Raw genomic sequence first — 13,431 nt, forward strand, 5'->3', positions numbered from 1 at the left:
TGGTGGATGATCTTCTTAATTACTTGCTGGAGTCTCTTTGCTAGTATTCTATTTAAGATTTTTGCATCTATGTTCATTAGGGAGATTGGTCTATAGTTTTCTTTCTCTGTTTTTGATCTCCCTGGCTTTGGAATCAGTACCATATTTGTGTCATAAAAGGAATTTGGTAGGACTCCTTCTTTGCTTATCATATCAAATAATTTGTATAGTATTGGGATTATTTGCTCTTTGAATGTCTGATAGAATTGACTTGTGAATCCATCAGGCCCTGGAGATTTTTTCTTAAGGAGTTCCTTGATGGCTTGTTCAATTTTTTTTTCTGATATTGGATTATTTGTGTATTCTATTTCTTCTGCTGTTAATCTAGGCAATTTATATTTTTGTAAATATTCATCCATATATCCTAAATTGTTATATTTATTGCCATATAATTGGGCGAAATAGTTTTTAATGATTGCCTTAATTTCCCCTTCATTAGAGGTGAGGTCTCCCTTTTCATCTTTGATACTATCAATTTGGTTTTCTTCTTTCCTTTTTTTTATTAGATTGACCAGTACTTTGTCTATTTTATCTGTTTTTTCAAAATACCAGCTTCTAGTCTTATTTATTAATTCAATAGTTCTTTTACTTTCGATTTTATTAATTTCTCCCTTGATTTTTAGTATTTCTAATTTAGTTTTCATCTGGGGGTTTTTAATTTGCTCACTTTCTAGTTTTTTGAGTTGCATGCCAATTCATTAATCTCTGCCCTCCCTAATTTGTTCATATATGCACTCAAGGATATAAATTTCCCCCTGAGTACTGCCTTGGCTGCATCCCACAGAGTTTGGTAGGATGTCTCATCATTGTCATTCTCTTCAATGAAATTGTTGATTGTTTCTATGATTTCTTCTTTGACTAATTGGTTTTGGAGAATCATATTATTTAATTTAATTTATTTAATTAATTAATAATAATTAATCTAATAATAATTAATTAATTAAATTAATTATTTAGTTTCCCATTAGGTTTTGATTTGCCTGTCCATATGCCCTTCCTAATTATTATTTTTATTGCATTATGATCTGAGAAGGTTAAATTTATTATGTCTGCTCTTTTGCATTTGTTTGCAATGTTTCTATGCCCTATCAATCTTTGTGAATGTACCATGTGCAGCTGAGAAGAAGGTTTATTCCTTTTTGTCCCTATTTATTTTTCTCCACATGTCTATTAAATCTAATTTTTCTAGGACTTCATTCACCTCTCTTACCTCTTTCTTATTTATTTTTTGGTTTGATTTATCTAGATCTGAAGGAGGAATATTTAGATCTCCCACTATTATGGTTTTACTATCTATTTCCTTCTTGAGCTCTGCCAGTTTCTCCTTTATGAATTTGGATGCTATGCCACTTGGTGCATACATATTGAGCAGTGTTATTTCCTCATTGTTTATACTGCCTTTAATCAGGATGTAATGACCTTTCCTGTCTTTTTTAATCATATCTATTTTTACTTTGGCTTTGTCAGAAATCATAATAGCCACTCCTGCCTTCTTTTTCTCATTTGATGCCCAAAGGATTTTGCTCAAGCCCTTAACCTTAAACTTGTGTATGTCCACCCGCCTCATATGTGTTTCTTGTAGACCACATATGGTAGGGTTTTGGTTTCTAATCCACTCTGCTATTTGCTTCTGTTTTATGAGCGAGTTCCTCCCATTCACATTCAGAGTTACAATTATCAATTGTGCATTCACTGACATTTTTGTATCCTCCCGTAGTCCTACCCCTTCTTCTTACACTATTTCCTTTTAAACCAGTGGTTTGCTTTAAGCCAGTATCCCTTATCCCCTCCCTTGATTAACTTCCCTTTCTACCCCTTCCCTCATTATTCCCCTCTTTTTATTTTTAAAGGCCTAATGAATTCCCTCCCCCTTCTTCTCCCCTCCCTTTTTTGACCTCCCCACTCCCCTGCTCCCCTTGGTTTATCCCTTCTGACTTTGTCAGTAGGGTTAGAAAGAGTTTTTTATCCCAATGGATAATATAGCTACTCTTCACTCTCTGGGTTGATTACACTGAGAGCAAGGCTTAAATATTACCTCTTAATGCTCTCTTCCTCTCCTTCTTATAATAGTATTTGTCCCCTCCCCTTCCCATGCCCTCTTTGTGTGTAATAGAATATCCTATTTTTCTTATTCACTCAAGTTTCTCTTGGTGTCCCCTACTATTCACTCCCCTCTTTCCCACCCCCCATATCATCTTAGACCATTTAGTATTCTACCCTCTCCCTATGAATTATTCTTCTGATTACTATAATAGTGAATAGAGTTCACTACAGAGAATTATACATAGCATTTCTCCACATAGGAATACAGATAATTAGATCTTTTTGAAGCCCTTAAAGAGGCAAATTTAAAAATTATGAGTTTTCTTTCTTTCCCCTCTGTTTCTTGTTTACCTTTTCATGTTTCTCTTGATTTTTGTGGTTGAATATCAAACTTTCCATTTAGTCCTGGTCTTTTCTGTGCAAATACTTGGAAATCTTCAATTTTGTTGAATGCCCATACTTTCCCCTGGAAGTATATAGTCAGTTTTGATGGGTAGTTGATCCGTGGTTGAAGGCCCAGTTCTCTTGCCTTTCTAAATATCATATTCCAAGCCTTGTGGTCTTTTAGCTTAGAGGCTGCCAGATCCTGTATGATCCTGATTGGTGCTCCTTGGTATTTGAATTGTCTCTTTCTGGCTTCTTGTAAGATTTTTTCTTTTACTTGGAAGCTCTTGAATTTGGCTATTATATTCCTGGGGGTTGTCTTTTCTGGGTCTAGTATAGAGGGTGATCTATGGATCCTTTCAATGTCTATATTGCCCTCTTGTTGTAGAACTTCAGGGTAATTTTGCTGAATAATTTCCTTTAGTATGGAGTCCAAATTTCTATTGATTTCTTATTTTTCAGGAAGACCAATGATTCTCAAATTGTCTCTTCTAGCCCTGTTTTCTTGATCTGTTAATTTCTCATTGAGATATTTCATGTTTCCTTCTATTTTATCAGTCTTTTGACTTTGTTTTATTTGTTCTTCCTGTCTTGAGAGATCATTAGCTTCTAATTGCTCAATTCTAGCCTTTAGGGACTGGTTTTTGGTTATAATCTTTTGGTTTTCCTTTTCAATCTGGTCATTTCTGGTCTTCAGTTGACTTGCCTCACTTTTAAATTGCAAAATTCTGCTTTTTAAACTGTTATTTTCTTGCCAGATCTCTTCCATCTTTCTCATCATCTCAGATTTGAACTCTTCAATAGCTTGTGACCAGTTTTCATTATTTTGGGAAGGTTTGGATGTGATTACTTGTTTGTTCTCCTCTGCTGTTTGCTCTGCTGTCTGGACTTTCTCTGTGTAAAAGTTGTCGAGTGTTACAGATTTCTTCTTGATGATCTTTCTCTTTTGGGGTTCTTGAGAATGGTTTGCCATTGTTAGCCCTGCACCCTCTCAGGTTTTTCTCACACCCAGAGTCTGTTTGCACTCTCTAGGCTCCTGAAGTCTCAGATTTCGTTCTCAGGGTCGTCTCCTGGTGGCCTCCTTGTTTGTTCCTCTGTCTGAGACTCTTTTAATAGTTTCAGGGCATTGTTTCCACAGTCGTGCACCCCTCTGCACTGGGTCCTCACTCAAGGTCCACTCCTTTCCTCAGGATCCGAGTCCGCTTCTGCGCTCAGGATCTATGGACTCAAGAGCCTGCGCTTGGGCCTGCACTCAGGGTCTGTGTTCAAAGTCCGTGTGCGTTCTTTAGCCTCTCGGGGTCTTAAGTATTGCCGCTCTCAGGAACAGGCCGTGGTGACCCCAGGTAGCTGCCAAGGACTTAATGGGTGCCCCAAGCTTGCTCTAGCTCTTGTGCACTGGCTTTGGCACTGTAGGTGGTGTGGATTGGGGAAGGGGGTTGCTTAACTTTTTTAACTTAACTTTTTTAGTGAGAACTGTTTCACTCCTTTATAGCATGGAAATGCCCCAATTCCATGTACCTTCAATGCCGCGCCCTGTTGTGGAGTCCTTTCGTTCCTCGTTTTTATGTCTTCTTGAGGAGTCCTATATATTTCAGTTAGGAGTGGTTAAGCAGCTGCTTTTTACTCAGCAGCCATCTTAACCAGGAAGCTAAATCATCTAGTTTTATTTGAACATAGAGCCTCGAGAAGAATCTTTCTTCTTTAGACAGTTGAATTGACCCTTTTTTCCTCCACTCTCTGCCCACTTCTGGAGTACAAAGTACTTTGGGATGCCAGTTTTAAGAGTTCGATGTATTTGCATTCCACATTCCTTATGGCAGAGTCATCATCGTGATTCTCTGGACTTTTCTATTGGTGGCCTTGAGCCCCCTCCTCCAGGGGTTAGTTCCTACCTAGAACCTCCATTTGAGGTTCACTTCAACCCTGGCACTACTCCTGATGACTCCACTTTTACCTTTTTGCCCTATTAGAATTTAAGTGCTGTTAAAACAGGAACTATCTTTTTGCCAGAATTTGTATTCTCAAAACTTTCCATAGTGCTTGACACATAGTAAGCTCTTTAAAAAAACAAAACAAAAGCATCTTACCTTTTGTCTTAGAACTGACCATTTATAGGGAGAAGAAGGCTAAGAATTGGGGATTTAGTGGCTTGTCTAGAGTCACACAGTTAGGAAATGTCTGAGGCTAGATTTGAACCTAGGACTTCCCATCTCCTGGCCTGACTCTCCATCCACTGAGATACCCCACTGTCTCCACACCCATCCCAACAAACTCTTAGCAAATGATTTTTTTTTATCTTTCTAGCTAGCTAGTCTTTATCATAGAACAGTGGTTCCCAAACTTTTTTGGCCTACCACCCCTTTTCCAGAAAAAAATATTACTTATCCCCCTGGAAATTAATTTTTTAAATTTTAATAGCAATTAATAGGAAAGATAAATGCACCTGTGGCTATCACCACCTCTATGGATCACTGCAGCACCCACCAGGGGGTGGTAGCGCCCACTTTAGGAATCATTGTCATAGAACCATAGAACCACTGAAGCACCTTGCTGCCCCAATAAATTTTTTTTTTAAACCTTTACTTTCCATATTGGAATTAATACTGTATATTGGGAAATGGTTTTTCTATGGGTTTAGCTAGCTAATCTTCATCAAAGAGCCTTAGAGCTTCTCTCCACCAGTCTGGCTATATGGTTCAGTTTTTGATCAGTCCCTAGCCTGGAGTTATAAAGGCCTTATGAGTGATTGATTCTGAGCAGTGTCCTGTAGAAGACAAATATGGACTTTGCTGCTGCTTCAGGATACTGTGGGGTCATGTATGTGAGGGGGCTACATGGGCCTGTTTTTCAAGATCCTGTTAAAATTGGGCCTACACAGAAGAATTTAGGAATATTTTTAGAGTATCCTCTATTTGGAGTGGCCATCATTTCACAACAGCCTTTAATTACTTTTTTTTCCCTTTAATTACTTTTAAATACTGACATGTTCAGTAACATTCAGATATCTTATCCTCCCTAAACCAAAATGACAAAGCCTGTTTAGTTTACTAATAAAAACAGGGTGAGTCATTCTCCTTCATTTGGGAGAAAAATTGCCATCCCAGGCTTTCAAATTCCTCCTTTTTTTTTTTTAAAAGGAAGATTACTTGGCTTCTCTGTTGACAATTTTACTAATCTCTTCTAATTCTTACTATTGGAGTAAAATGAGAATTAAGAAATTATTTGGGGGTGATAAATAATAAATAAACAATAAAAAATTAAGAGCCAGTCAGATTAATTTGAGCCCCAATATAATTCATTTTTCTTCAGAACAGATTTGTTTGACCTTAATCATGCATATAATAAAGAGACACCGAGTGAGATAGTAGATAGATGTCTGACCCCTTAGAAACAGGAAGATCTGAGCTCAAGTTCTGTTTCTGATATACACTGGTTGCGGGACCTTGGAAAAGTTATTCAGCCTCTTCTTGCCCCAGGGTATATAAGACTATATATCTAAGACTATATATATATCTAAGACTATATAAGTGGGGTAGCTAGGTAGCAAAGTGGGTAGAGTGCCAGGCCTAGAGTCAAGAGGACCTGGGTTCCAATCTGACCTTGGACACTTTTTCCTAGCTGTGTGACCCTGGGCAAGTCATTTAAGCCTAATCGTATAGCCCTTGCCACTTTTTGTTTGAGAATTGATAAGTATTTGTAAGTATTTGGGGTTGGGGGCAGGGGAAAACTTAATGCCCCACACTGATGAAATCAAAATTTTGGACCTAAAATGCAAAATAATCCAAGGAATTTTTCTGGTTCTTTACCTGGGCATATTGGCAGAGATTTAGAATTTTTGTCAGCTGTATGGCAATTTAAAAAGAGTGGGGAAAAAGCATTATTATCTGTTTTCTTTTACATGTAATATCCTAACAACTCATTTTCTGATATCAGATTTCTATTTCTAAAGTAAAACAGTTGAGCCAAGCTTCAGGAAGGGACAAACCAGAGACAAAAAGGATGGGACAAAACATACATATATTAATTTCGTTCTAATTTTTCTTTCTTAATGCATCCCAAAGTCCTATGCATGCTTTTTTTTTTAAACCCTCACTTTCCGTCTTAGAATCAATACTATGTATTGGCTCGACTTGCCCAAGATCATACAGCGAGGAAATGTCTGAGGTCAGAATTTGAAGCCTGGACCTCCCGTCTCTATGCCTGGCTCTCAATTCACTGAGCTGCACCACTCCCCCTACCTCCTTCCCACTCCCCCCTCCCCCCCATGCTTGTTTTTTAAGCTATAGCAATACTTTGGGCAGGTTTGTAATCATAATGTTGACTGAAAAGACTTGCTATTATTTTTTTTCTTGGATTCCTTTGATATTCAAAGATGTAAAACAGCATGAGATTGTCCAGTTGTGGATGCCTTTTTTATTTCCATGAAATTAGGTGTTCTCCCTTAAGTTTGTTCTGCCATAGGGAGGTAGACATGGACTCAGTTAACTGGGAAGGTGACACAATTTGACTGGAATGGCATACAGGCGTCTCACGGCTCTTAGACACTGTGGATACCTTCGGAGAGATTGGTTGTAGTGAACTGATCTTTGGGTCATAACATCCTTCTGCTGGAAACTTACAGAGAACTTATTCTAGAATGATTCCAGTAGGGGTCTGCTAGGTGACTCTGGGTTGAGAGATGAGAGGTTCTGGGTTCAAATCTCACCTTATATACTTCCTGGCTATGTGACTCTGGACATGTCATTTTACCCCTGTTGCCTAACTTTATCGCTCTTTTGCCTTGGAACCAATATAAAGTATTGATTCTAAAATAAGAAGTAAGGGCTTAAAAAATAAATGATCCTGGTAGTAAACTCCCAAATAAAGTATCCGAAATCAGAATCTAAAGTTTAAGTAGAAAATCTGGACATTGGTTGAATATCAGTAGTTTCTGGCATGATTTGAAATAGCTCTATACTTTTTAACAGCTTTGTCAGGTTTCTGAATAGGAGGCAGTATTTCAACCACTGTAGTAGAGGGAAAGTGAGAATCCAAAACCATTAGGATGAAATATACCACTCACATCTAGGCAGAGAGGTGATGAATTTAAAATGCAGAAAGAGATATACATATTCAGACATGGTTAATTTGGGGATTTCCTTTGCCAAACTATATTGATGTGTACTGAGAGTTTTGTTTTGTTTTTATTTTTGAAATTTCTTTTGGAGGGTAGGTAGCTAGCGAGGCAGATTAATTTTAAAAAACTTGTTACTTGAAAAATACAAATTAAAAAGAAAAAATGAAAATCATTAATTCAAGTAAAAGGGAAAATTGATTTTTTAAGTAAATAATATTTTTTCTCTTAAAAAATGGTCTTCATGATAAAGTTAAAGCTTTAGTTAAATGATAAAGTTAAATCTCATGTGAATAGGACTTCATTTATAGGAAAGTTGATAAGGGAAATACTTCTTTGTAGCTGGAAGATGGGGATGAATTGAAGGTGTACTTCTATCACATGCATGCTGTGTAAAATATAATTTTGCTTTGTTTGGCTTTTTCTATTGCTGATTAATATATTATTGTTTTGCAGTTTGGGCCTTGATTTTTTCTCTACTCTAGTGAATATCATAGCAAGAGGAATATCCACAGATGCAGAGGTCCAAGAAGTAAGTATCTTGAATCATGGGAATGATAAGGTTTATAGAGCACTTAAAGGTTTGCAAAGCACTTGGGGTGTGTGTGTGTGTGTGTGTGTGTGTGTGTGTGTGTGTGTGTGTGTGTGTGTGTGTATCTCTAATATCTCATTTTCTCCTATTTTGGCTTCTTAACAGTTTTTGGAGGTAGGTCCTTTTATTATCTCCATCCCTAGATGGAAAAACTGAGGCTGAGAGGTTGAGCAATTTAGCCATGAACACAATGGTGTGACTTGAACTCTGGTCATATTTGAACTCGGTTCTTCCTGATTCCAAGTCTAGCACTCTACTAACCTAACTGCCTGAAAAGTATGTAAACTGTGAAATGTGATGTGGAAAGAGGAAGGAAAGGATCACGGAAGGGAATAAGCATTTATTAAATACTGAATGTGTGCCTGGCACTCAGAAGAGTCCTTTTAACTATGATATCATTGGATGGCTATTTGGAAACCTAGATTTTACATCTTTTAAAATGATACAAGTCACATATTAACAGACACATAAGGCACTTTACACTTATGATATCATTTGATCTTGTAACAATCTCATGAGATAGATACTGCAGGTGTATTTATCTCTATTTTACAGATGAGGAAACTGAGCCCAGGAGATTGTCACTTGATCATAATCATAGCTAGTTAAATGTTGGAAGCAAAATTTAAACCTCTCTCTCTCTCTCTCTCTCTCTCTCTCCACTGTAAATCTAGAAAGGTTTCCACTATATACTATGCTGATTCTCAAAAATATGAATATTGTGATATTCCAAAATGTTTGTGACCTCAGTGGCACTATTCTCCCCACCAGGAAAATGATTATAATTGTCATTTATTATGTTTTAGATCTAAGTAAAACAGGGACTTTCTATATTCTGAGACCTTTGGCTATGGTTCCAAATTTAATATATTCATAATCCCTAGAAATTGACTAGACTCTGGCTCTGTGATTTCATTGACTCTTAGATGAAGAAATTTTATCAGTGTAGAAAAAGTACTCCATACTTTCCTCCATTTGCTCTTATCATCACCCCATTTTCCTATGCCTTCTTTGATCTTTCTCTTGCCTGCAGCTTTATAATAAGTCTGCTTATCAGAGTAGAACTGGGTGGTGCATATTTGTGTTCATCAAAAATCTAGGAGAGAGAGTGGGCAGCTGGGTCGATTGAGAGCAAGGCTCAGAGAGAGGAGGTCTTGGGTTCACATTCTTCTTGGGTTCACATTCTAAGTTAGGCTGGCTTCCTTGGCCTAGCTGGGCCAATTCTAAACTCTGCCTGTCTGGCTGTTGGGCCCTGTGGCTTACAGCTTCATTTATTTAGCCTTCTAACCTCCCTTTTTCTCTTTATTTCCTACCCTTACCTACCTGATTGTAAATAAACTCCTCAACCCGATGCTGACTTGGGTCTGATTTAATTACGGAATCAACCTGAATTGTTGATTCCTGGCGGCCACATAATTTTAATATATAGCTATAATAACTATGTACAATTAAAGTATCTGTTCAAAACCCATCAGTCCATTCATTAGTACCCAAAGTTCGTTCTGGATCACTTGATGCAACAAACCCCATCAGTTCAATCAATTGCAACCCAAAGTTCATTCTGGATCTCTTGATTAAACGTAGGTTCTTCAGGCATCTCTGTGTGACCCTGGGTAAGTCATTTAATCCCAATTGCCTAGCCCTTAGCTTCTGCTTTGGAACCAATGCTCAGTATTGATTCTGATTCAGGGTTTAAAAAAAAACCCCAAAAGGGTCTTTACTTATTAAAATGGGGTCTTTGAACTTTTTTTCTCTTCTGAATATTTTGTTAATCATTTTGGTATAAATGGCTTTCTTTGCAAACCTACATATCTTACTTTATTTTAAAACTTGCAAACCTACATATCTTACTTTATTTTAAAACTTTAAATTTTATATTTAAACTTTTAAATTTAAATACTAGTATAGGCAATATAAATATAAATATTTTTTTTTAATTTAAATTTAAACTTTTAAATAAAATAATTATATTTAAACTTTATATTTAAAAACACTTTTCTGACAAAGAGTCCATAGATTTAGTCAGCCTGTTAAAAAGGTCCATGGCGCAAAAAAAAAAAAATGATTAAGAAGCTATACTATATAGAATTTTAGGTCACAGATCCTATCTATCCTTTTTCTGAGTTCATTGAAATCTGTGTACCCCAAAGAGAAATACCCTTATGTATTATGCCTGATCCTCTTCTGATTTTGTGTCCTTTGAATTAATGAGCACCTTCATTGCTATTCTTCCTTCGGCTTACGATACAAAGCATTCTGCTTATATGCTACTTAATTTTGGAGTCCTGGTTCCCATTGAGCACATTTAACTCTGACCTCTTTCTCTTAGCCCTTTCCATTGCAAGAGGATCCTTGGATTTAGAATCAGAGCATTTGGCATCTAGCCCTGGCATGGACACTTACTAGTTATAGGAATTTGAGTAAATCAGTAAACTTCAGGGGGAAGCTGGGTGGCTCAGTGGATTGAGAGTCAGGCCTAGAGATGGGAGGTCCTAGGTTCAAATCTGGCCTTAGACACCTCCCAGCTGTGTGACCCTGGGCAAGTCACTTGACCCCCATTGCCCACCCTTACCACTCTTCCACCAAGGAGCTAATACACAGAAGTTAAGGGTTTAAAAAAATAAAAAAAAAATCAGTAAACCTCTGTGAGCCTCAGTTTCATCTGTGAAATGGGGATAATAGCTGTGCTTGAGAAAGGACTTTAAGCTATACTCTTAAGCAATGATAGAGGCAGTGAGGTGCTACAGTAAATAGAGCACTGGGCCTGGAGTCAGGAAGACCAGAGTTCAAATGTGGCCTCCGACACTTACTAGTTGTGTAACCTGGGGTGTCAGTTACTCTTTGCCACTTCAGTTTTCTCAATTATAAAATAGAGATAATAGTAGCACCTACCTCCAAAGGTCATTAAGGGATTAAATGAGATGATAATAATTAAAAGCATTTGGCATAGTTCCTGGCATATAACAGGTACCTAATAAAAGCTTCTTTTCTTCCTTCCTTGTAGGCCAAGTATAATTGTCTATTTAGATTGAGATTGTTGATTGACTGCATTTTCTTTTCTAGTTACAGCAATTTTTCGGTAACATGCAGGAAGACATAGAGAGGACTGCACTTTTTAACCAACTTGAAAGAAGAAAGAATAAAAATCTAGAAAAAGCCAAGAGGATTTCTAGGATTGCAAACTGGTTAAAGGAAAATATGAATGATTAACTCTTTAAAATCCACAAAGTGGTTTGTTCCCATGTTTATAATGCAATGTTCTGTGGTTAAAGTGTGACTACACATTTTATTATGTGTAGAAATCATCTGCCTTTCCCGTTTTTTGGATTTGACATCCTCGAGGGCACACAAATTATTTTATCAACAAAGAAGACTGGAAAGACTGTTGTCTCATTCATTGGTGATTTCAGGGAAGATTTTCATTTGCCGTAAACTTACAAAATCTTTAAAAATATATTTTTTTAAAAGGTTACCCTTCTTGCTCCCATCCAAAGATGTTTTGGATGTGGCATCTTCTAGCTCAGGATACGTGACTGATTTTGTTAATGAAGAGGACAAGAAAAACCATTGTTTATTCAGTGGTGATTTCAGGGAAGAATTTTATTTTGAATAAACTTATAAAATATTTTTAAAGATTATTTCTAAAATGAATCTAAGACAATCTGGGCTCTTCTTTCCTTAATTTCACTAGAATTTTAAAACACTGGATTGGCATTAATGAAAAGTACATTATTTTCTATAGAGAAATAAATGCTTGAAGCCTTCTAGGGGGTGATCTAAGTGTCTTCTAGGAGTAATGCTAGAAGCAACAATATGACAATGTTATGTAATATTCAATCCTAGTTAGAGATGCCAGAAGGAAAAGGGAAGCTAAACCAGGAAAGAAGAAAACATGAAAGAGATTATTGTTCTCTCTCTGTCTCTCTCTCACTATCTTTCTGTCTCTGTCTCTGTCTCTCTCTCCCCCCATCCTAGTTGCATAGTTGCATATTTAATTTAGCTTCTTTAAAGGTAGGAATGGAAATTGGGTCATCAGTGTCCTCTCCACCCTCACTCCTAGTAGAGTACATGTAGTGAGTGCTTAATTGATGTTAAAGACATTTTTTTTCGAAGAGCACATATGTTACCCTCTGACAGTAGATCTGTACTCTATTTCATGACAGAATTTTTGATATCTCTAGAAATACCCTAGAAAAGCTGTTCCCAAAAATAAAGCTAACTCAGTGATTCCCAAAGTGGTCACTACCGCCCCCTGGTGGGTGCTGCAGTGATCCAGGGGAGACGGTGATGGCCACAGGTGCATTTATCTCTCCTATTAATTGCTATTAAAATTAAAAATTAATTTCCAGGGGGTAAGTAATATTTTTTTCTGGAAAGGGGGCGGTAGGCCAAAAAAGTTTGGGAACCATTGCACTAAATGAAAACTTATGGGACACTGAGTGTTTGTTTATTCAACAGTAGGTAGAAACTTTATCAATAAAGATATGTGGATGATAGGAATCATAGAGAAGGATAGGACAACTTGGGGCCATCAGGAGAAAGTGTATGAAATAGAAAGCAGAGAGAAATCAATAGAATCTATAGACCATTGTTAGAAATCCTGAGTTTAAATCACCCAGAAATATAATCATCAAGTCCCAGAATTTCAAGATTGAAGAAAATATTATAAGCAGCCACAAGAAAGTAATTCACATATTAAAAAGCATCATTTCCCATTATACAACACTATTCTTAAGTTATAAGAAATTAATGAAGATTGATTGGAATTCAGTATATCAAAAGGCACTGAAAATTTCCCTATGTACTAAATTTGTCTACCTTGAAGAATTGAACCTCCTCTGTCAAGATGAGAACTTCTTCAATGAGTAAAAAACAATTCTATTCTGTTTAGAAATCTACAACAGGGCAAGGCCTTTAACATTCACAGCCAACCAGTTTGTTAAAACTTAACAGAATTGCCTAGACTTGAACGCAAGGAATATGTAAAGATTGCCACAATATTTATGTGAGGTGATTGATAAGACAATGGCTTTCAAATCACACTTAGAACAAAGGTCTTTGAAAACACAAAGTTTAGGAATCCAAGGAAACAGAATTAGATCATCTGGAAGATTAAATTGCAGGGCATGGTGGGGAGTGAGAAAGTGAAAGATTATTTCTTGAAATGAAATTCCACAAATGAAAAATAGTGGAAGATGTAGAGGCAGGAGTAGAGAGAATTCTTCTCTAATCACTGGACTACACTGGAAATGTAAGAATA

General features: G+C 36.8%; 1 protein-coding gene across 1 annotated transcript in view; it reads left to right on the forward strand.

Moving 5' to 3' along the window:
* LVRN (laeverin) overlaps nucleotides 1–11,381 on the forward strand; it is a 56,628-nt gene extending 45,247 nt beyond the window's left edge. The window contains exons 19-20 of the mRNA XM_044679954.1: nucleotides 8,036–8,111; nucleotides 11,235–11,381. Coding sequence (XP_044535889.1) covers nucleotides 8,036–8,111; nucleotides 11,235–11,381 — 223 coding nt within the window. The remainder of the gene's footprint in view (nucleotides 1–8,035; nucleotides 8,112–11,234) is intronic.
* The last annotated feature ends 2,050 nt before the right edge of the window (nucleotides 11,382–13,431 follow it).

This window comes from Gracilinanus agilis, chromosome 1 (assembly GCF_016433145.1).
Source record: "Gracilinanus agilis isolate LMUSP501 chromosome 1, AgileGrace, whole genome shotgun sequence".
NCBI lineage: Eukaryota > Metazoa > Chordata > Mammalia > Didelphimorphia > Didelphidae > Gracilinanus > Gracilinanus agilis.